This window comes from Bos javanicus, chromosome X, assembly GCF_032452875.1.
Source record: "Bos javanicus breed banteng chromosome X, ARS-OSU_banteng_1.0, whole genome shotgun sequence".
In the NCBI taxonomy this organism is placed as follows: Eukaryota; Metazoa; Chordata; class Mammalia; order Artiodactyla; family Bovidae; genus Bos; species Bos javanicus.
In genome coordinates this window covers 93,120,059-93,142,248 of record NC_083897.1, presented here as the reverse complement: position 1 = coordinate 93,142,248, position 22,190 = coordinate 93,120,059, and the positions used below count along the sequence as shown (strand labels likewise).

Here is a 22,190-nt window from a genome sequence, read left to right as displayed (position 1 = left end):
GTTAGGCCTGGACTTATTCTCGCGAGGTTTGCTGTCCGCCCGGCCTGCACTGCGGTGTTTCCCGCGCGGGCTATCCCAGTTGGCGGGCGAACGGCGCGGCCTTTCTTAGCGCCGGCGGCGCTGCCGCAGTCATGGGGTTCCTGAAGCTGATTGAGATCGAGAACTTTAAATCGTACAAGGGTCGGCAGATTATCGGACCATTTCAGAGATTCACCGCCATCATTGGACCCAATGGCTCTGGTGAGATAAGCCTGGCTGCGGCCCTGCTCACGTCCCAGCCTGGACCCCCTATCTGCAGCAGAGTAGTACAACCCAGCCTTTGCAACCTGAAATGTCGCGAACCCTAGGAGGTTGCTTGCCCTTCTAAGAGGTTCGATCCGGACCCGCTTTTCCCTCTCGGGTGCTCTGATTCGAACCTCTTCCTCAGGTGTCAATTGCCCGCTCATTGCGTGACCCCCGTCCCGGCCTGAGTGGTACGGGCCGAGATGTACGTTACCCCGCCCACTGCCCCTTGCCTACAGAAGTGGCGCGTCCGGAGCAGGCTTCCAGTCGCGGGCCACGCAATTCCTCGCCGGCGCAGCTGCGTCCGGCACATTGTTTTAACCACCGGCAAGATGTGGGACCGCTCGTGGCCCTTTCCTGGCCTCTGGGCCAAATGGTATACTTTTGCTTCATCCCAGCGCCTCCTCCCGCCTCGCGTGGGTACACTCCAATTCCTTTTTTTTTTTTCTTTTAAAAACTCTTCTCTGGAGGCGGCACTTTTGAATTTTGAACTCCGTGCTCCAGTCTCGGTAGTGCTTGGGGTCTTGAACCCCCCCATCCTCAACTGAGAAGTGGAGATGCCTCGAATTAGCCCCTTTCCTACACCTGAAACCGTCGAAAGTCAGAAGTCTTTAGCTTGTCAAATTTATTGAATGTTTACTGCTTTATAAGGATTTGTTCAATCAAGGTGCTGTGGAAACAGCGGAGAATAGAATAAGCCACGCTTTCAGAGAACTTATATTTCGAGGGGAAAGACGATAATAAAGGAGAAAATAAGTTATTTTTTGGCTGTAATAAGTGCTGTGCAGGAAATTAGATTGATGTAATAAAGTGATGATGTGATAAGTGACTCGGATGCCTCTAGGAAGAGTGGTCATTTAGTTAACAATACTGTATTGTATATTTCAAAATTGCTAAGAGTAGATCTTAAAAATCACAAAAAATATTAACTGTGAGGTGATGGATGTTAACTTACTGGGCCAGCCATTTTGCAATATATACAAATAAGGAATCATATTGTACACATGAAACTAATACAGTGTTGTATGTCAGTTCAGCTCAGTCGCTGTTGACTCTTTGCAACCCCATGGACTGCAGCACGCCAGGCTTACCTGTCTATCACCAACTCCCTGAGCTTGCTCAAACTCATGTCCATCAAGTCGGTGATGCCATCCAACCATCTCATCTTCTGTTGTCCCCTTCTCCTGCCTTCAGTCTTTCCCAGCATCAGGGTCTTTTCCAGTGAGTCAGTTCTTCGCATCAGGTGGCCAAAGTATTGGAGTTTGAGCATCAGCTCAAACTCCAATACTTCCAGTGAATATTCAGGACTGATCTCCTTTAGGATTGACTGGTTTGATCTCCTTGCAGTCCAAGGGACTCTCAAGAGTCTTCTCCAACATTACAGTTGAAAAGCATCATCAATTCTTCAGTGCTCAGCTTTCTTTATGGTCCAATTCTCACATCCATACACTACTAACAGAAAACATAGCTTTGACTACAAGTCAGCAAATAATGTCTCTACTTTTTAATATGCTGTCTAGGTTGGTCATAGCTTTACTTCCAAGGAGCAAGCGTGTTTTAATTTCATGCTGCAGTCACCATCTGCAGTGATTTTGGAGCCCCCCAAAATAAAGTCTGTCACTGTTTCCATTGTTTCCCCATCTATTTGCCATGAAATGATGGGACCAGATGCCATGATCTTCGTTTTTTGAATGTTGAGTAAGCCAACTTTTTCTACTTTTCTCTTTCACTTTCATCAAGAGGCTCTTTAGTTCTTTGTTTTCTTCCATAAAGGTGGTGTCATCTGTGTATCTAAGGTTATTGATATGTCTCCCAGCAATCTTGATTCTAGCTTGTGCTTCATCAAGCCCAGTATTTCACATGGTGTACTCTGCATATAAGTTGAATAAGCATGGTGACAATATACAGCCTTGACATACTCCTTTCCCAATTTGGAACCAGTCCGTTGTTCCCTTTCCAGTTCTGTTGCTTCTTGACCTGCATACAGATTTCTCAGGAGGCAGATAAGGTGGTCTGGTATTCCTATCTCTTGAAGAATTTTCCACAGTTTGTTGTGATTCACACAGTCAAAGGCTTTGGCATAGTCAGTGAAGCAGAAGTAGATATTTTTCTGAAAGTCTCTTGCTTTTTCTATGATCCAACAGATGTTGGCAATTTGATCTCTGGTTCCTTTGGCCTTTTCTAAATCCAGCTTGAACATCTGGAAGTTCTCGGTTCACGTACTGTTGAAGCCTAGCTTGGAGAATTTTGAGCATTACTTCTCTAGAATGTGAGATGAGTGCAATTGTGCAGTAGTTTGAACATTCTTTGGCATTGCCTTTCCTTGGGATTGGAATGAAAGCTGACCTTTTCTGGTCCTGTGGCCCCTGCTGAGTTTTCCAAATTTGGTGGCATATTGAGTGCAGCACTTTAACAGCGTCATCTTTTAGGATTTGAAATAGCTCATCTGTTATATCTTGTTAAAACTGGGGGGAAAAGGAAAAGGAAGAAAGGGTAGTCAGGTAAAGTCTCTATTTCATATCTAAATTCCCTGTCTAAATTATATACCAAGGATTCCTCCTGTCTGCCCGCTGCTGCTGCATTAGCTATCTATTTGGAATCCTGCTGTGTTCCTCCACCTCAGAAGTGTTCTAGCTAAATCACTTCCTAGCCTGAGGGATTTCCCTTGCTAAAGTAGCTCTAACTGATGACCTTCCCTGGAGACTTGCCTAGATTTCTCTCTCAATTAAGCAGGGTTTCTCTATAGCAGCACTATTGACATTTCCAGTGAGATAATTCTTTGCTCTGGAGTCCATCCTGTGCACTGTAGGATATTTAGTGGCTTCCTTAGCTTTTACCCACTAGGTGACAGTAGCACCACCCCCCATGACTCAGGTATGACAATGAAAAATGTCTTCAGACATTACCAAGTGTCACCTGGGAGGAGAGGCAAAACGACTCCACTTCCCCCCATCTTCTTAGATGGCTAATGCTTGGGGTTCCATTGCAGTTTTTTATGGTTTTGTTTGGTGGCCCCCGTGGAAAGAGCCAGGATGCACGTTTTGGCATTCAGTCCCTTCAACATGGGTAAATTTGTATGTGCAAGTGTTCCAAAAAAACCCCTTGGTCTGACTGCCCCTCCCTTACCTGTTCTTTAGTGTGCAACTCACAAGACTTGCTTTGATTCCCTTCAGTGAATTTCTGCTCTAGACACCTGGTACCTGTTAACTTTTATTCTGTCTTGAATTCATGGTATGTATTTTGATATCTTCATCACTGGCCTGTGTAGTTCCCCAAAGAAGACATTCCTTGAAACATTTTATCATTGTTCAGATCATAATGCATGTTATAAAAATGTTTACAATATTGAATGGTTGCAGGTAGGGAGGCCTTTGATTGTGTGATGTTCTTGTCATCCTTGGAGAGCATGGGAGAAGCCCAAAGGTTGGAAATGGGTTGCCTAAAAGACTGACTCCTCATCTGCATGTTGTGCTAGTCCTGCTGTGATGAGGGAAACCAAGCTAAGAGTCCAGACCTGGTTTGGATAGAATAGGATTGCCATTTGTTGAGCCCCCACTATGTGACAAGTATCAGTACTTTACTTATTCGGACATCTTACATTTAAATTCTCACAGTGACCCTAGGAGGGAGGTACTGTTATCTTTGTTTTATAGATGAGAATACTGAGGCACAACAGGTTGTGATCACCTGCACACTTAATTCTCAGAGCCAGGATCACAACCCGTACCTGTCACACCTGTGCTACTGCCACTCCCACAGAGAACTATGTGCTTACCCATTGAGTCATGTTTTTAAGATTTTCCAGGTGAGGGAAAGGAAAGTCAGCTAAATGGTAGTTGCTCAGTCGTGTCTAACTCTTTGTGACCCCATGGACTGTAGCCTGCCAGGCTCCTCTGTCCATAGACTTTTCAGGCAAGAATACTGGACTAGATTGCCATTCCCTTTTCCAAGGGATCTTCCCGACCCAGGGATCAAACCCAGGTCTCCTGCATTGCAGGCAGATTCTTTACCAACTCTGCCACAAGGGAAGCTCAGTAATCCCTTATATTCTGGAATGGTCCTCTCCAAAAGACATTGACTTTTTAAAAAGACCAAACTAGTTGTCTTGTAGAACATTCCACATTCTGTGTTTGCCTTAAGGTTTCCTCATGCTGTCATGTACCATGTTTCTCTAGATGCTGTATTTCTTATAAACTGGGGGGTAGGTCTAATGGTCTGTTTAGATTCAAGTTGAATATTTTTGGAAAGATAATTCATAGTGATGCTGTGTACTTCATGTATCACTATAAAGACATGCCTTTTTAAAAATGTTAAAATACACATAACGTAAAATTTACCATCTTCACCGTTTCTGAGTGTACAATTCACTAGTGTTAAATAATTCCAGTTGAGCTAGTTCAAATCCTGAAAGATAATGCTGTGAAAGTGCTGCACTCAATATACCACCAAATTTGGAAAACTCAGCAGTGGCCACAGGACTGGAAAGCTCAGTTTTCATTCCAATCCCAAAGAAAGGCAATGCCAAAGAATGCTCAAACTACCACACTATTGCACTCATCTCACATTCTAGAGAAGTAATGCCCAAAATTCTCCAAGCCAGGCTTCAGCAGTACGTGAACTGTGAACTTCCAGATGTTCAAGCTGGTTTTAGAAAAGGCAGAGGAACCAGAGATCAAATTGCCAACATCCGCTGGATCATGGAAAAAGCAAGAGAGTTCCAGAAAAACATCTATTTCTGCTTTATTTTGACTATGCCAAAGCCTTTGACTGTGTGGCTCACAATAAACTGTGGAAAATTCTGAAAGAGATGGGAATACCAGACCACCTGACCTGCCTCTTAAGATACCTATATGCAGGTCAGGAAGCAACAGTTAGAACTGGCCATGGAACAACAGACTGGTTCCAAATAGGAAAAGGAGTACATCAAGGCTGTATATTGTCACCCTGCTTATTTAACTTCTATGCAGAGTACATCATGAGAAACGCTGGGCTGGAAGAAGCACAAGCTGGAATCAAGATTGCCGGGAGAAATATCAATAACCTCAGATATGCAGATGACACCACTCTTATGGCAGAAAGTGAAGAAGAACTAAAGAGCCTCTTGATGAAAGTGAAAGAGGAGAGTGACAAATTTGGCTTAAAGCTCAACATTCAGAAAACTAAGATCATGGCACCTGGTGCCATCACTTCATGGGAAATAGATGGAGAAACAGTGGAAACAGTGTCCGACTTTATTTTTTTGAACTCCAAAATCACTGCAGATGGTGACTGCAGCCATGAAATTAAAAGACGCCTACTCCTTGGAAGGAAAGTTATGACCAACCTAGATAGTATATTCAAAAGCAGAAATATTACTTTGTCAACAAAGGTCCGTCTAGTCAAGGCTATGGTTTTTCCAGTGGTCATGTATGGATGTGAGAGTTGGACTATAAAGAAAGCTGAGCGCCTAAGAATTGATGCTTTTGAACTGTGGTGTTGGAGAAGACTCTTGAGAGTCCCTTGGACTGCAAGGAGATCCAACCAGTCCATCCTAAAGGAGATCAGTCCTGGGTGTTCATTGGAAGGACTGATGCTAAAGCTGAAACTCCAATACTTTGGCCACCTCATGCGAAGAGTTGACTCATTGGAAAAGACTCTGATGCTGGGAGGGATTGCGGATGAGATGGCTGGATGGCATCACCAACTCGATGGACATGAATTTGAGTGAACTCCTGGAGATGGTGATGGACAGGGAGGCCTGGTGTGCTGCAATTCATGGGGTAGTAAAGAGTTGGACACAACTGAGGGAGTGAACTGAACTGAACTGAAATATATTCACATTTTTGTGCAACCAGTCTTCTGAACCTTTTCATCTTGCAAGACTATACTTGTCAAGCAACAGCTCTGCATTTTCCTCCTTCCCTCATCCCCTGTGTTTTTGTTTGTTTGTTTTTAAACTTGGTTGAGATCAAACTTTGTTGAGTTTTGTATCATGCTTGTTTCTCCTGTTTGTGGGCATCTTCCCATGTCATCAGAGTTTGTAGAGGACTTCCCTGGCCGTCCAGTGGTTAGGACCCTGCACTTCCAATGTAGGGATTGTGGGTTCAATTCCTGGTTGGGGAACTTAAATCCTACATGCCTTGCAGTAAAGCCAAAAAAAAAGAAAAAAGCTGTAGAATGATCTATTTTGTGAATATATAATTTCCTTAAATGGGGCTCTGGTTTTTGGCTATTGTAAGTAGTAACTTCAAAGGAGCTGTTTTTCTAAGCCTTTGATCCAGGGCTTTGGTCAGGCCCAGTCTTTACAGGGGCAAAACAGTATTTTGTCCTCCTGACAGTCTAAGCACTGAGTGATTAGAGGACATTTCTGTTCTCAGTGTTTCTTTTATTCCTTTTTCCCTCCCCTTATTTCCCCTCCTCTACTTTGTCATGTCCTCCTTTAGGTAAGTCAAATCTCATGGATGCCATCAGCTTTGTGTTGGGTGAGAAAACCAGCAACCTGCGGGTAAAGACCCTAAGGGACCTGATCCACGGAGCTCCTGTGGGCAAACCAGCAGCCAACCGAGCCTTTGTCAGCATGGTCTACTCTGAAGAGGGTGCTGAGGACCGCACGTTTGCCCGTGTCATTGTTGGTGGGTGAGGCTGGCCAGAAGGTTCTCCTTGGGTCCACAGGGGTGGCTAGACTAGTTTGTTGGGGTAGAAGGGAGGCCTGACCCTTGGCTAACTCATGCATTGTCTTGTAGGAGGTTCCTCCGAGTACAAGATCAACAACAAAGTGGTCCAGCTACATGAGTACAGTGAGGAATTAGAGAAGTTGGGCATACTTATCAAAGCTCGTAACTTCCTCGTCTTCCAGGTGGGCTTTTTTTTTTTTTTTTTTACTGTGTCGGGTGTTTGTTGCTGTTTGGGCTTTTCTCTTGTTGGGCAAGCGGGACCTACTGTGTTTGTGCCTGTGTGGTGTGCAGGCTTCTTATTGTGATGGCTTTTCTTCACGTGGGCACTTTAAACAGTTGTTGGCTATCTGCTTTTTTTCCTATCCCCACTGGACTTGCTCCATCTCTGGCTTCCTCATCTCTCTCTGAACTAATGTAGCAGCTTCCTCACTGGGCTTCCTGACTCCAGTCTGACCCCCTCCTGTTCATCCCCTAAAATTCATCTTATGAGAGCACAAATATTCCTTCCTCTTAAAACATTTCAGTGATTTCTCATTGCCTTCTGATGGCAGTTCTCAAATTGTAGTCTCTAGATTGGCATCAACTGGGGACGTGTTAGAATTGCACATTCTCAGGCCCTACCCCAGACAGATAGGGGCAGAGACAGTGGGGTGAGGCCCAGCAGTTTGTGTTTTTCCAAGAGCTGCAGGTTATTATGATGCACACTAAAATTTGAGAACTGTTGCCTTAGCATGAAATTCAGTTCCTGTCATTCATGAAACAGCCCTGCTTTGGCTCTTGCTCACCTCACTGCCCTCATCTGCCAATATTCTTCTAGCCCTGCATTCCAGCCTAATTAAACTTTTTACAGTTCCCCAAATTTGCCTGCTTTCTTTGGCCTGCAGACTTTGCAATACTAATTTTCCTTTATGTGGAATAACCTCGTGTCTCTTACTTTTTTGTTTAGTTTTTTCCCCATCTTCCAGACATAGTTATCACCTTTGGCAAACCTTCCCACATAGATACTCCTACCAGTCATCTACCCTCAAGCTTCATTTAGTTCTTTTTATGTACTCTTGCTGTCACTGCACATAATACATGGTGTTGTCTCTGCTTCTATTTCTTCTGTTCCCCGTGTACATTAAAAGGCAGGGGATGTCCTCAAAGCTCAGTGGTGAAATGTGGCACCCAGTGTGGGGAAGGGATCAGTGAACATTTTCTGAATGATGGAGTGGGTAGGGGAACTGAACTGAGTAGGGTCTAAGTGGGGAGAGTGTTTTGACCTTTACTAGGGTGCTGTGGAATCTATTGCCATGAAGAACCCCAAAGAGAGGACAGCTCTTTTTGAAGAGATCAGTCGCTCTGGGGAGCTGGCCCAGGAATATGACAAGCGAAAAAAGGAAATGGTAAAAGCTGAAGAGGACACACAGTTTAATTACCATCGCAAAAAAAACATTGCAGCTGAACGCAAGGAGGCCAAACAAGAAAAAGAAGAGGTAGGTGGCCAGGTTGCCTCTGGGATCTGAGAGGCCAGGATGAAGCCAGTGCCTCACTGATGCACCCCTGCCTCCACACCTCTATTTGCACAGGCTGACCGCTACCAGCGCCTGAAGGATGAGGTGGTGCGAGCTCAGGTACAGTTGCAGCTTTTCAAACTTTATCATAACGAAGTGGAAATTGAGAAGCTCAACAAAGAACTGGCCTCTAAGAACAAGGAGATAGAGAAGGACAAAAAGCGGATGGACAAGGTAGAGGATGAGCTGAAGGAGAAGAAGAAGGAGCTGGGCAAAATGATGCGGGAACAACAGCAGATTGAGAAGGAGATCAAGTAAGTGGCAGGACTGAGCCTGCGACTTGTGGGAAGCATCTTCCCCTTGACTTGGCTTTGGCTAGAATCAGGCACATTTCTTGACTTGCATGTTAGACAGATAGAGTATTTAAGTACTCAGACTCCATGTAGATAGGTAACTCGGAAAAGGAGAACTTGAAAAGGGTGGTGGCTTTGCCAAGAAGATGTGATGGGAAGCCACTTGTGACTGATAGTCCCTTCCTAGAAGAGGAAAACTGGAGCTTGAAGGTCAAAGAACAGAAATTTGAAAAGGTTAGATCAGATGGGGAACAGTTTCGTGAACACAGGGTACTTTTGGGAGTTGTTACCGAGAGGTCTGGCCTGCCTAGGGTTGAGGCAGGGGTGGTAGCTTTACCTTCTAGAGTGGCTGGAATGCCAGGCTGAAGCCATCACAGGATCTGTTGGGCATCCGCCCTGTTCTTTTAGGCACTTCCCTGAGGCTTGGAAGGGAAGCGCCTAATCCCCCTTTGGATTAAAATGCCTTGGAATCTTCCCTTCTCCCACTGAGCTAATTGGTTCCCCCTCCCCTCTGGTGAAAGGGAGAAGGACTCAGAGCTGAACCAGAAGCGGCCTCAGTACATCAAGGCCAAGGAAAATACTTCCCACAAAATCAAGAAGTTGGAAGCAGCCAAAAAGTCACTACAGAATGCTCAGAAGCATTATAAGAAGCGTAAAGGTGACATGGATGAGCTGGAAAAGGAGATGCTGTCAGTGGAGAAAGCTCGGCAGGAGTTTGAGGAACGGATGGAAGAGGAAAGTCAGAGTCAGGGCAGAGATTTGACCTTGGAGGAGAATCAGGTAAGCTCTGAGGGGTGCGGGGATGGGCAAATAGATTGCGAGGCTGACAGGACTGATTTGGTCATCCCTGTCCCTGACACAGGTGAAGAAATATCACCGGTTGAAAGAAGAAGCCAGCAAGAGAGCAGCTACCCTGGCCCAGGAGCTGGAGAAGTTCAATCGAGACCAGAAGGCTGACCAGGACCGGCTGGATCTGGAAGAACGGAAGAAAGTAGAGACAGAGGTGGGCATGCCTTACAAGATTAGGGGTGATGGTCCAGAGAAAAGGAAGTAACGATAGTCTTAACAGTAATGACCATAGTTAACATCTAGCATGGGCTTCCCTGGTGGCTCAGTGGTAAAGAATCTGCCTGCTAATGCAGGAGACACAGGTTTGGTCCCTGGGAACATTCCCCTGGAGAAGGAAATGGCAACCCATTCTAGTATTCTTGCCTGGGAAATTCCATGGACAGAGGAGCCTGGCGGGCTACAGTCCATGGGATCTCAAAAGAGTTGGACACAGCGACTAAACAACAAAAGGCAAGCTCTTACTGTGTACTAGGCACTGTTTTTTACATATATGCAGTCATCTTTTAAAAGATTTATTTATTTGTCTGTTTTGTTTTTGGCTGTCCTGGTTCTTAGTTGCTGCTTGCAGGCTTTCTCTAGTTGCAGTGCTCAGGCTTCTCATTGCAGTGGCTTCTCTTTTTGAGGCGCACAGGCTCTAGGGCCCACGGGCTTCAGTAGTTGTGGCTCTTGGGCTCCAGAATGCTGGCTCAGTAGTTGTGGAACATGGGCTTAGTTTCTCTGCAGCATGTGGGATCTTCTGGACCAGGGATCGAACCTCTGTCCCCTGCATTGGCAGGTGAATTCTTAACCATGGGACTACCAGGGAGGTCCCTGCCTAAGGTTATTAACTGGTGGAACTGGGATATGAACCTGGGCAGTGTAGCCCACACTTTTTTGGGTTTTTTTTGGCTGTACCTTGTGGCATGTGGAATTTTAGTTCTCTGACCAGGGGTTGAATCTGCACCCCCTGCAGTAGAAGGATAGAGTCCTAGCCACTGGACCACCAGGGAAGTCCCGGAAGCCCACACTTTCAATTATATTTCACTTACCGCCTTCCTAATAACAATAATAGTAAAATAATAGGAATGATGGAAAGTTATTATAATATTTCAAGAGCCTACAATGTTCCAGGCATTGTGCTGCTGCTGCTAAGTCACTTCAGTCCTGTCCGACTCTGTGCGACCCCATAGACGGCAGCCCACCAGGCTCCCCCGTCCCTGGGATTCTCCAGGCAAGAACACTGGAATGGGTTGCCATTTCCTTCTCCAGTGCATGAAAGTGAAAAGTGAAAGTGAAGTCGCTCAGTCGTGTCCGACTCTTAGCAACCCCATGGACTGCAGCCCACCAGGCTCCTCTGTCCATGGGATTTTCCAGGCAAGAGTACTGGAGTGGGGTGCCATTGCCTTCTCCGGGCGTTGTGCTAAGCACTTTCAAGTGTTTAAAAGAAGGTATTAGACATGAATTAATAGCTAGGGGCTTCCCAGGTATGCTAGTAGTAAAGAATCCACCTGCCAATTCAGGAGATAAGGGTTCAATCCCTGGGTCGGAAAGATCCTCTGGAGTAGGAAATGGCAACGCACTCCAGTATTCTTGCCTGGCAAATTCCATGGACAGAGGAGCCTGGCACACTAGAGTCCATGGGGCCGCAAAGAGTAGGACATGACTGAGCAATTGAGGGCACACACACATAGAATCAGTGGCTAATACATGTTAAGCACTTAGTGTGTGTTCTATGAAGTGGAGGGTACCTGTATTTTATAGATGATAAAGCAGAAGTGCAGAAATCCCAGAAAGCTTTACTTTGTCTTGGTTTGAGCCTCCCTGATTGGTGAGGAAGATGTTCCAGGCTGGGTAGAACACCTGTGAGGGGGTCTCATGGGCCCATGGTGGCCCCAGTCAGTTAGCAGAGGCACACTGAACACTGTTTGTATATCCGATTTTTAGTAGGCCCCTTATACTAGTGACAGATTGTCTGTGATTGTTAGGCTCTTAGGATGAGTAGGCATATGGGGGATGAGCCAGGACTCCATGGTCTGGGCCTTAACTTGCTCAGCCTATGGTGATGTAGTGTTTTTGTCTCTCTCCCAGGCCAAGATCAAGCAAAAGCTGCGGGAGATTGAAGAGAATCAGAAACGGATTGAGAAACTAGAGGAATACATCACAACCAGCAAGTATGTGGCTTTGTAACATTCCCTCTTACCTCCAGGCCTGTTCTTGTGAACCCTACCTGTCCTGCCCCTCCCCAGGAAGGACCCTCATAGTCCCTCTCGGCCAGGAATATTTTCTGGCCAGCCAGGGTAACCCCGGTATTTCCTTACTTTGTAGGCAGTCTCTAGAGGAACAGAAGAAACTAGAGGGGGAGCTGACAGAGGAGGTGGAGATGGCCAAGCGGCGTATTGATGAGATTAATAAGGAGCTGAACCAGGTAATGGAGCAGCTAGGGGATGCCCGCATCGATCGCCAGGAGAGCAGCCGCCAACAGCGAAAGGCAGAAATTATGGAAAGCATCAAGCGCCTGTACCCTGGTTCTGTGGTAAGAGTGGAAAGGGAACTCATTTCCTGACCACCTTCTTTCATACTCACTGTCAGATAATTTTCCCAGCAGCCCCATGAGGACAGATTGCTAATTCCATTTTTACAACTGGGGAAAACTGAGGGTCACAGAGGTTAAATGACTTGCTCAAAACAGCATAGCTCATATGTATAAGAACTGCAATTCAAACCCAACTTGTTCTGATTCTTAACCTTGTGTTCTTTTCATTGCACCAGTTGTGTCTTTCTGAAAGTTTTGTCTTGCTTGTGTCTACTCCTTTATGGGAGGTGGAGAAAGTGAAGAGGCCTTTGGAAGAGGGAAGGGGCTGCAGGGCAGGAATTAGTTCCCAGGATGTATCAATAGCTCTGTGCAGGCTTCAGTGTGAGCTCCTTAAGCATATAACAGTCAGCTCATTTACTAGGTTCTTTTGGCCTCTTGAATGAAATCCTGAGTTTCCAGATTCCCTAAATCTTATCCCTCTATTACTGTAATTCCATCCCTGGGTTCAACTTAATTGGGTTCTACAAATATTTCTTGATCATTTCCGTAGATCAAGGGTCCCCAACCTCCAGGATCTAATGCCTGATGATCTGAGGTGGAGCTGATGTAATAATAATAGAAATAAAGTGCACAATAAATGTAATGTGGGATGATTCAAGCACGTTGCATTTATTGTGCTCTTTATTTGTGGAACCAAATTAAGTTGCATAATGCCTGCAGTGGCAGTGGTCTGTGAAATGGTAAAAGTGAGGTTTAGAAAGATCATTTTGGATTCAGACATGACTGCCTGAAGTTGTTGCTTTGGGGCCAGAGTAGGCCTTTTTTCCATAGTTTGGGGACTGTGCTCCTGATAGAGATTCTGACCTGCCATCCCTCTTCTAAGCTGGGAATTAAGGTACCTGAGCCAGCTCTCAAAAACTTCATGATTCATTCACTCTTCTGACTTTCCTTAGTACGGCCGCCTCATTGACCTCTGCCAGCCCACACAAAAGAAGTATCAGATTGCAGTAACCAAGGTTTTGGGCAAGAACATGGATGCTATTATTGTGGACTCAGAGAAGACAGGCCGGGACTGCATTCAGTATATCAAGGAGCAGCGTGGGGAGCCTGAGACCTTCTTGCCTCTTGATTACCTGGAGGTGAGGCTTGTGGTGATGGGGTCAGGGCATTGTGAGAGGGCTGCTCCTCCTAGCCCTCCGTGTTCAGCCACTTAACTAAGCTTTTTCTCACAGGTAAAACCTACAGATGAGAAACTCCGGGAGCTGAAGGGGGCAAAGCTGGTGATTGATGTGATTCGCTATGAGCCACCTCACATCAAAAAGGCCCTGCAGTATGCTTGTGGCAATGCCCTTGTTTGTGACAATGTGGAGGATGCCCGCCGCATTGCCTTTGGAGGCCACCAGCGCCACAAGGTATGGATTCCCTTGCCACATTGTAACTGGATAGGCTTAGTATTGGTGATTCCTTTGTTCAGCTTCTCCCCACTCCTGTCTTTTCCCTGCTGTATTTAGACAGTGGCACTGGATGGGACCCTGTTCCAGAAGTCAGGGGTGATCTCTGGCGGGGCCAGTGACCTGAAGGCCAAGGCCCGACGCTGGGATGAGAAAGCAGTAGACAAGTTGAAAGAGAAAAAGGAGCGGTTGACAGAAGAGCTGAAGGTAAGCCACAGGCAGGGCTGTCCCTAGAAATGGGGTCCTAAGCCCAGGCCAGCCGACCACATTCTTACCACCTAGCCTTTCCCTCTTGTCCACTTCAGGAGCAGATGAAGGCAAAGCGAAAAGAGGCAGAACTACGTCAGGTGCAGTCTCAGGCCCACGGACTGCAGATGCGGCTCAAGTACTCACAGAGTGACCTAGAACAGACCAAGACACGGCATCTGGCCCTTAATCTGCAGGTGGGGCCTGACTTTCAGCCCTGTTCACCAATGGCCATCCTCATATTCCTGGTCTAGGCTTTTCTAGGGGTGGGGAAGTTGTCCCTCATCCCTCTCTCCTCCCAATTTGTTCCTAGAAACCAGGAGTAGATGGCATAGGGTTAGACAGTCAGGAGTTTAGGACTTGGCTCTATGGTATTAGGCAAGTTACTAAACCTCTCAATATTCAAATCTTTTGATCATTTTTATATTGGTTTGTAAGAGTTTTTTGAAAAATATATTCCAGAAACGTCTTTTTCAAATGCATGTATTACAGATACTCAAAGAACAGAACGAAACAAACACCAAACAAAAACAAACAAACCTCTCAGTGTCCATTTTTTCATCTTAATCTGTAAATAATCTGTAAAATTATAGGGTTCTTGCACAGATTGAATGAGTTAATACATGTGAAGTATTTAGACTGATTGCTTGTACCAAGTGAATGTTCAGTAAATGTTAGGTGCTATTAACCTAATTAATTCATTCAGCAAATATTTGAGTTTCTTCTGAGTTTTGAAAGTGAGCTACAGATATTTCAGTCCCTGTGAGTGGAGGTACTTTTCTAGCTATATTAATGTGTTTGATCATGGGTGCTTTCCCAGACCACTCTGGAGGTGTTATATAATATGTAGTATATATGTCATTTTTCTAAAATCAAAAAGTAAATTCCAGGACACACCTGGCTCCAAGGGTTATAGATGAGGAAAGTGTAGACCTGTAAATAACAATGTTTATTGTGTGCCCAGCCTTTTGGATTGAAGCTGACAGACTGGAGGCCAGGGAAGGAAGCCATATGATGGTTCGAGAGATGATGCAGCCTTGAGTGGAGCAGTGCTAAGTCAGGTTCTCAGTGTGTGGAGAGTTAGCCCTTTTTGTCCACGGGACTGGTACACACAGGGTGGCTCTTTCTCTAAGGATCCTGGTCTCTTTTGTCCTCTCAATTCCATTTCTTATAGGAAAAGTCCAAGCTGGAGAGTGAGCTAGCCAACTTTGGGCCTCGAATCAATGATATCAAGAGGATCATCCAGAGCCGAGAGAGGGAAATGAAAGACTTAAAGGAGAAGATGAACCAGGTTGGTAGAGGATGTACCTGCTCAGCACGGGCAGGACTAGGATTGGAAGCAGCATTCTGACCCAAAGGGCCTTTTCTCTCCCTTGCTTCTCTCCTTAGGTAGAGGATGAAGTATTTGAAGAGTTTTGTCGGGAGATTGGTGTGCGCAATATCCGGGAGTTTGAGGAAGAGAAGGTGAAGCGGCAGAATGAAATTGCCAAGAAGCGGTAGGTGGAAGTCTGGGTGGAAGGGGGAGATTGAGGTATCCTTGAGCCCCTAGCCTGACATCTGGGGAGTCAAATACCATCATAAGGTAAGGAGCAGCTTTTAGAATGATGGACATTTATTGTAGTCACCTTTAAAGAACAGGGACATCAGGGAAGCACGTGTCACAGTATAGGGATTAAGAGTGCCAGCTTTAAACATGGTTTACCTGGATTAAAATCCCAGCCCCAAAGTTCATTTATCTTGGATAATGACCTCTCTAAGCCCCAGTTTCCTTATGTGTCAGATGGGATAATAATGATACCTATCTCATAGATTGTCAGGTGGATCAGAGGTTGGGCTTAATCTTTATAAAGTATTTAGCATAATACTTAGCACCTACTAAGAGCAGTAGATAATAGGCCACAGCAGTGAAAGCCTAACCACTAGAACCACCCAGGGAACTCCCAATAGATACTAGCTTTTATTATTGTCATTATCCTAATAGGTGATGAGTGAGAGGAGGGCCAAAGTTCTAGGTTGGAAGAATAGTAAGAACAAAGCAAGTTTCTCTTTTCTTTCCCACTTTAATTATTCATTTGTTCAACCAACCTTGTGCCAAGTTGTCCTGTGCTAGGTATTGGAAACAGTGGGGAGATGAGGGTAAGATAGATGAACATGACAGTCTCTCTGAAGGAGGTCACCCCTTGAATCCTGGGCTTCAGTCAGCCCATCACCCATATTGTAACAGTTCATTGGTCTCCTACCCCCAAGCCAGGCTCAAGAAATATAGAATTGAATCAGAGACTGTCCCTGTCCTGAGGGAGTTTTGGGGATAGTGGAGGAGATAAACAAGTAGATTAGCAATTTCAGAATAATGCTGTACTTTAGGTAGATAGAAAGTACAGAGGAAAATGTTCAAGGAACTGTAGATCAACAAGAAGGAAAAAAAAAAACCTAGAGACTCAGTAGAAGAATGAACAGGATGTAGTCACATATAGCATTTCATGGAAAGAGAAGCTCGAATGGCTAACAACCGTGAGTTGATGTCCAGTCTCATTCCTAATCAGATAAATTCAAATTAAAACAACTTAGCAGCATTTGGTGAAAATAAGTCTACATGAACCCTTTGACTTAGCAGAGCCACTCCTTGGGTCTCTATCCCAAAGAGTTTTGGCCACCAGGTCTCAAAGAGACAGATTCAGAGTTGTTCATCTTGGCGTACTTTGTGATAGTGGGACGTTGATAGCAATGTAGACAGCTGTCACTGCAGGGAAATACAAGTTAAATGTGATGACTGTACAGACTATGGAATACTCTGTTCAGACAGGAACTAGATTTACAGAGTAACAAGGATAAATTTATAACACTGTACATTTGTGTAAATTTAAAAGCGACATTTTTACAAGTATATGCATTTTAAGGTTATATACATATGTATGTATCTACCTATCTGTGTATAATGTACATCATTTCTGTGTATTTGCTCACTGTTGGGAACATAATAGTAGAAATCTGATTGAACCCAAGGAGACAAGGGAAAGGTCTCATACAGACAGTGATCATAAAAGTTACATGAACTCTGGGGTATGATTAACTCAACTGCACCCAAAAGGGAGGAACTCAACAAAGTATAATAGAAACGAAGAACGTGTTCGCAATCCTCAGGAAAGGTTTTACAGAACAAGGAGTGATGAACTGGGGACCTATAGAGTGATTTAGCCAGCCAGGCAGTACACAGAAGGGAGTTCCAAGCAGTGAGAACAGCATGCTCAGAGGTGTGAGAGAGCATGCCTTGTTCTGTAAACTAAGTATTGAATGTCTGGAGCGGAAAAATGGGGTCAGGAGGAAGGTGGGGGTGTTGGAGAGGTCAGCAGGGGCCAGATCACAGAAGGCTTTATGAGTCATTCTTAAGAGATTGAACTTAAAATTGCATAGCTCAAAATTATAGAGTTAATTACATTCTATTTGGATTATAGTGACTAATAGGTTTAAGCTGCTAGCATGACATCTGGCAACATCTGTCACACCATATTGGGGGGTGGAGGGGCAGTTGGAAGTTAGCCCTGCCTGTCCTGCTAATATCTGTGTATGCTAGTTGCATACTTTTTTAGTTTCTAAAGAGTTAGGGAGGAGGGAACTACCAGGGATCTGTTTTCTCCTTTTTTTTTTTTTTTTTTTTTACTATCCAATCTCTGCCCTCGTAGAAGTTCTGGAATCTTGGGGCAGAGGTATATGCAGGGGTTTGGGGACAGTTAGAAAGAGTCAAAGCCCATGAACTGAATACAGTCAGTCAGCCTGGAGATGGTGATATTAACTAAAATTTATTGAGTACTTACTGTGTACTAGGCAAGGTTCTAAAAATTTTATACATATTAATTCCCAATAACTGAGGTAAGTACTATTGTTATTTCCATTTTTCAGTTGAAAAAACAGGTAAAGAGATATAATTAACTTGTCTGAGATTCACTACCAGTAAATGGCAGAGTTGGGATACCAATGCTCTTATCCTACCACATTATCCTGTAAGGATGCCATAGGAGAAGAATCCCAGGTTTTGGTGTTTATAGACTGGGATCTGATCTCACATTTGCTAGCTGTATGGCCTTAGGCAAAGTCTTTTACCTCTTGGCTCAAGTTTCCTTTTTTGTAGAAATGGGATAATAATGCCTATTTGTAGAGCTATTATTAGAGGATTAGAGGTAATGTATGTAAACTACACAGAAGCTTAATAAATAGGAATTAACATAGCTAGTGGATTCAGGTGGACCTTTTTATATCCGCTTCTAGGAACTTGTTGGGGCAGGGCGCCAGTGTTTAAAGGAAAATTAACAGAGTTTGGCCCAATCTCCTCTGCTGCCTTGTGCCGTATCTACAAAGCTAGGCCAGGGAACTTAGTTTTGTAACTTGAGGGGACAGTTTTATATGGATCTGTGTGGATGAGCTCAGTGGTGACTTATATTCAGCAGTAACTGAGTCCCTGTGCCCTGTTCTCCTTTCTCCCCACAGTTTGGAGTTTGAGAATCAGAAGACTCGTTTGGGTATCCAGTTGGATTTTGAAAAGAACCAACTGAAGGAGGACCAGGATAAAGTGCACATGTGGGAGCAGACAGTGAAAAAAGATGAAAATGAGATAGAAAAGCTCAAGAAGGTAAGAAAGGAGAACATGAAAAACTAAAAACTAGGAGAAAAAATTAGAAGAGATAATATCCATAATTTATAAAGCCCTCCTCTAAATAAGAAAAACACCAAGACCTAAATAGGGAGAAAAATGAGTGGCATCAACAGTTCAAGGAGAGATTCAGATAACCCATAAATACATATCCATAATTGAGCCTTGCTGCTGCTACTGCTGCTAAGTCGCTTCAGTCGTGTCCAACTCTGCTCGATTCCATAGATGGAAGCCAACCAGGCTCCCCCATCCCTGGGATTCTCCAGGCAATAGTACTGGAGTGGGCTGCCATTTCCTTCTCCAATGCATGAAAGTGAAAAGTGAAAGTGAAGTCACTCAGCCGTGTCCGACTCTTAGCAACCCCATGGACTGCAGCCTACCAGGCTCTGCCACCCATGGGATTTTCCAGGCAAGAGTACTGGAGTGGGCTGCCATTGCCTTCTCCAATGCATAAAAGTGAAAGTGAAGTCACTCAGCCATGTCCGACTCTTAGCAACCCCATGGACTGCAGCCTACCAGGCTCCACCACCCACGGGATTTTCCAGGCAAGAGTACTGGAGTGGGGTGCCGTTGCCTTCTCCAATTGAGCCTTAGTAGAACTCAAAGGAATGCAAATTAAAACAATAATTACATGTAATTTGTTTCTTATCACATCACCCAAGATTTAAAAAAAAAAAAAAGGATACTAGCATGTTGCACAAGAGACCGACATTCTTAGGCCATATGGCAGCATCCATTGAGAGTCTTCAGAATACATTTCTCCTAACTCACTAATACCTGAGGAGATCCAAAGTGCTGGCATAGCTTTGTGCACACAGGTTGATAATTAGTGACAAATATTTATAGTTCCATATAGGAAACTCCCATGTCTCCTAGGAATTAGGATTGAAGCAAATTATGCTACATTCATGTAAGTATTTGTGTAGTTTAATAGTTTCAAATTTGAGTAATATACTGACCTCTTTTAAAGATTTATATTGGCTTAAAATATCCTTAATGTTAAATATGTACAAACATACCACTTAACCAAAAAGGCAGGACAAACTTCCAAATTAATTTTATAATTAACCACATGAACTCAGTGCAACAGGTGATGGTGTTTTGCTGAAACTGAGTTCGTATTCACAGTGTGCCTGTGCTGACTGCCATGGCTCAGTTTCTTTGAGTCAAGCACGCCTGTTCCACCAGTTATTTGACGACTGATTTACCCACACCCCTTGTCTTTAAATTCCTATGGAATATTTTTTAAAAAATTTCTTTGGCTGCAGTTCTTCGTTAGGGCATGCAGGATCTTTAGTTGTGGCACTTGGGATCTAGTTCCCTGGCCAGGACTCAAAGCCAGGCCCCTGCACTGGGAATGTAGAGTCAACCATTGGACCACCAGGGAATTCCCTAAATTGCTGTGAAACTTTAGTTCCTTGCAACATCCCTACCTGAGGTGATTTGATTCTCACTTGGCTTAAGTACATCATTTGACTTTTATGTCTGCCTTTGTTTGTTGTTGGTTGTATGGTTTTGTTTGTTGTTGTTTTTTTTTTCCTCCATTAAACCCTGATGACTGAAGTAGCCTTCTTTGGTGTCACTGCAATCTTCAATGCAAATAGAGATTGGGTAGTAAAATCCTGGGGCAGGAGTAGGTAGATATGTAGATGATCCAGAATCATCTATTTCTTTTTGACTTTTTATTTTGAAATCGTTTTAAATTTAGCAGAAAGTTGCGAAAATAGTACTAAGAACTCCCATCTACTTGTCACCAAGATTCATCAGTCATTATTTGCCATATTAGCATTTGCACTCTCTATATGCATATTATTTCTTGTGCATTGCAGATATATCCCCTTCTGTGACTTTCAGATCAAAATGAAAATGTTCTCCTTAAAAAAAAAATCAGAACATAATAAGTAAGATTATAATCCCCATTGACTGACCACTCTCAATCCCAGTCCTTTTACTCTTCCTAGGGCCAGTGCCATATAGAGTGTATTCTTCCAGACTTTATAGGCATTAATTACATTCTTATATGTGTGAAAAGTGAAAGTCCCTCAGTCATGTAATTACATTCTTATATGTGTGAAAAGTTAAAGTGAAGGTCTCTCAGTCATGTCTGACTATTTGCGACCCCATGGACTATACAGTCCATGGAATTCTCCAGGCCAGAGTACTGGAGTGGTAACCTTTCCCTTCTCCAGCGACCTTCCCAACCCAGGGATTGAACCCAGGTCGCCTGCAATGCAGCAGATTCTTTACCAGCTGAGCCACAAGGGAAGTCCTCTTATATGTGTACTTATGGAAAACATACAGTATTATGCTTTTTAAAAACATTGATGTTGTTGTTGGTCGTATAATGTTGATGTGGAAAAGATGCTTAAATAACATTAAGTCAGAATATAGACTTTTAATTATAATTTAGTCTCAACTATATAGACTTGTCTGTAAGTAATGTTGGGAGGTGATAGGCTAAATGTTCGGAGAGGGCAATGGCACCCCACTCCAGTACTCTTGCCTGGAAAATCCCATGGATGGAAGAGCCTGGTAGGCCGCAGTCCATGGGGTCGCTAAGAGTCGGACACGACTGAGCGACTTCACTTTCACTTTCCACTTTCATGCATTGGAGAAGGAAATGGCAACCCACTCCAGTGTTCTTGCCTGGAGAATCCCATGGACGGAGAAGCCTGGTAGGCTGCAGTCCATGGGGTCGCACAGAGTCGGACACGACTGAAGCGACCTAGCAGCAGGCTAAATGTTAATTGGTTACCTCTGCCTGGTGGGATTTCAAGTAATTTCTTTTTTTCATCCTACTTCATACTTTTTTATACTTTGAACATTTCTACAGCAGGCAGTTTGCATATTGGGGTTGGGGGGAGGTCAACAAAATAATTTGGAAAAAGGTAAACGAAGCCAGAGGAGTGATGGGGGTTTGTAAAAGCAGAGCTCATTGAAGATAGATTCCAACAAACTACCTGGTAGAAAGGGTGGGCACAGAGGGAGAAGACTCCATTCCATTCCAGTGGGAATGGAGGGAAAGCCTTCACTTCTTGTCCTGTTCCCCCTGCTGGGCCCAGGAGGAGCAAAGACATATGAAGATCATAGATGAGACCATGGCCCAGCTACAAGACCTGAAGAACCAGCACCTGGCCAAGAAGTCAGAGGTGAATGACAAGAACCACGAGATGGAGGAGATTCGTAAGAAACTGGGGGGCGCCAACAAGTGAGTGGGTTCAGGTCTGGGCTTGGGGGAAGTATGTATTATGGGCAGCTTGCTGGATTTGGATCTCACCTATCTCCCTGAATCTTCTTAGGGAAATGACCCATTTACAGAAGGAAGTGACAGCCATTGAGACCAAGCTTGAACAGAAGCGCAGTGACCGCCACAACCTGCTACAGGCCTGCAAGATGCAGGACATCAAGTTGCCACTGTCTAAGGGCACCATGGATGATATCAGTCAGGAAGAGGTGAGTATCATGGCTGGTGGTGGGTGTGGGCAGTGAACAACATAACCAGAGATGGAGGATGAAGGTGGCCAGGGAGGGCAGGTGAGAGAGAGAAGGATGGTGGGTGAGGGTGGTGAGTGACAAAAGGAGGGATGCAGAGGAGATGAGGCAGGGTGAGGCTGTGAAGACAGGTAAGGTGAAAGGTAATAGCCTTGATGTGAGAGGGCAGTTTTGGGGGTAGGGTGTATGTTAGTAGGTAGAGAGGGAGGTAAGC

The 22,190-nt window shown here is 44.5% G+C and overlaps 1 protein-coding gene across 3 annotated transcripts in view; it reads left to right on the top strand.

Moving 5' to 3' along the window:
* Positions 1 to 25: 25 nt before the first annotated feature.
* SMC1A (structural maintenance of chromosomes 1A) overlaps positions 26 to 22,190 on the top strand; it is a 47,541-nt gene continuing 25,376 nt past the window's right edge. Inside the window, exons 1-18 of one of the 3 annotated variants that reach the window (XM_061410205.1) lie at positions 26 to 240; positions 6,705 to 6,893; positions 7,005 to 7,117; positions 8,207 to 8,410; positions 8,504 to 8,742; positions 9,303 to 9,561; positions 9,644 to 9,784; positions 11,698 to 11,780; positions 11,935 to 12,142; positions 13,096 to 13,281; positions 13,375 to 13,554; positions 13,654 to 13,800; positions 13,899 to 14,036; positions 15,014 to 15,130; positions 15,229 to 15,335; positions 18,322 to 18,463; positions 21,547 to 21,692; positions 21,784 to 21,937. In XM_061410205.1, the coding sequence (XP_061266189.1) occupies positions 132 to 240; positions 6,705 to 6,893; positions 7,005 to 7,117; positions 8,207 to 8,410; positions 8,504 to 8,742; positions 9,303 to 9,561; positions 9,644 to 9,784; positions 11,698 to 11,780; positions 11,935 to 12,142; positions 13,096 to 13,281; positions 13,375 to 13,554; positions 13,654 to 13,800; positions 13,899 to 14,036; positions 15,014 to 15,130; positions 15,229 to 15,335; positions 18,322 to 18,463; positions 21,547 to 21,692; positions 21,784 to 21,937 (2,862 nt within the window). In that variant the 5' untranslated portion in view covers positions 26 to 131. The remainder of the gene's footprint in view (positions 241 to 6,704; positions 6,894 to 7,004; positions 7,118 to 8,206; positions 8,411 to 8,503; positions 8,743 to 9,302; positions 9,562 to 9,643; positions 9,785 to 11,697; positions 11,781 to 11,934; positions 12,143 to 13,095; positions 13,282 to 13,374; positions 13,555 to 13,653; positions 13,801 to 13,898; positions 14,037 to 15,013; positions 15,131 to 15,228; positions 15,336 to 18,321; positions 18,464 to 21,546; positions 21,693 to 21,783; positions 21,938 to 22,190) is intronic. The other 2 variants (XM_061410207.1, XM_061410208.1) reach the window with 2 other exon arrangements.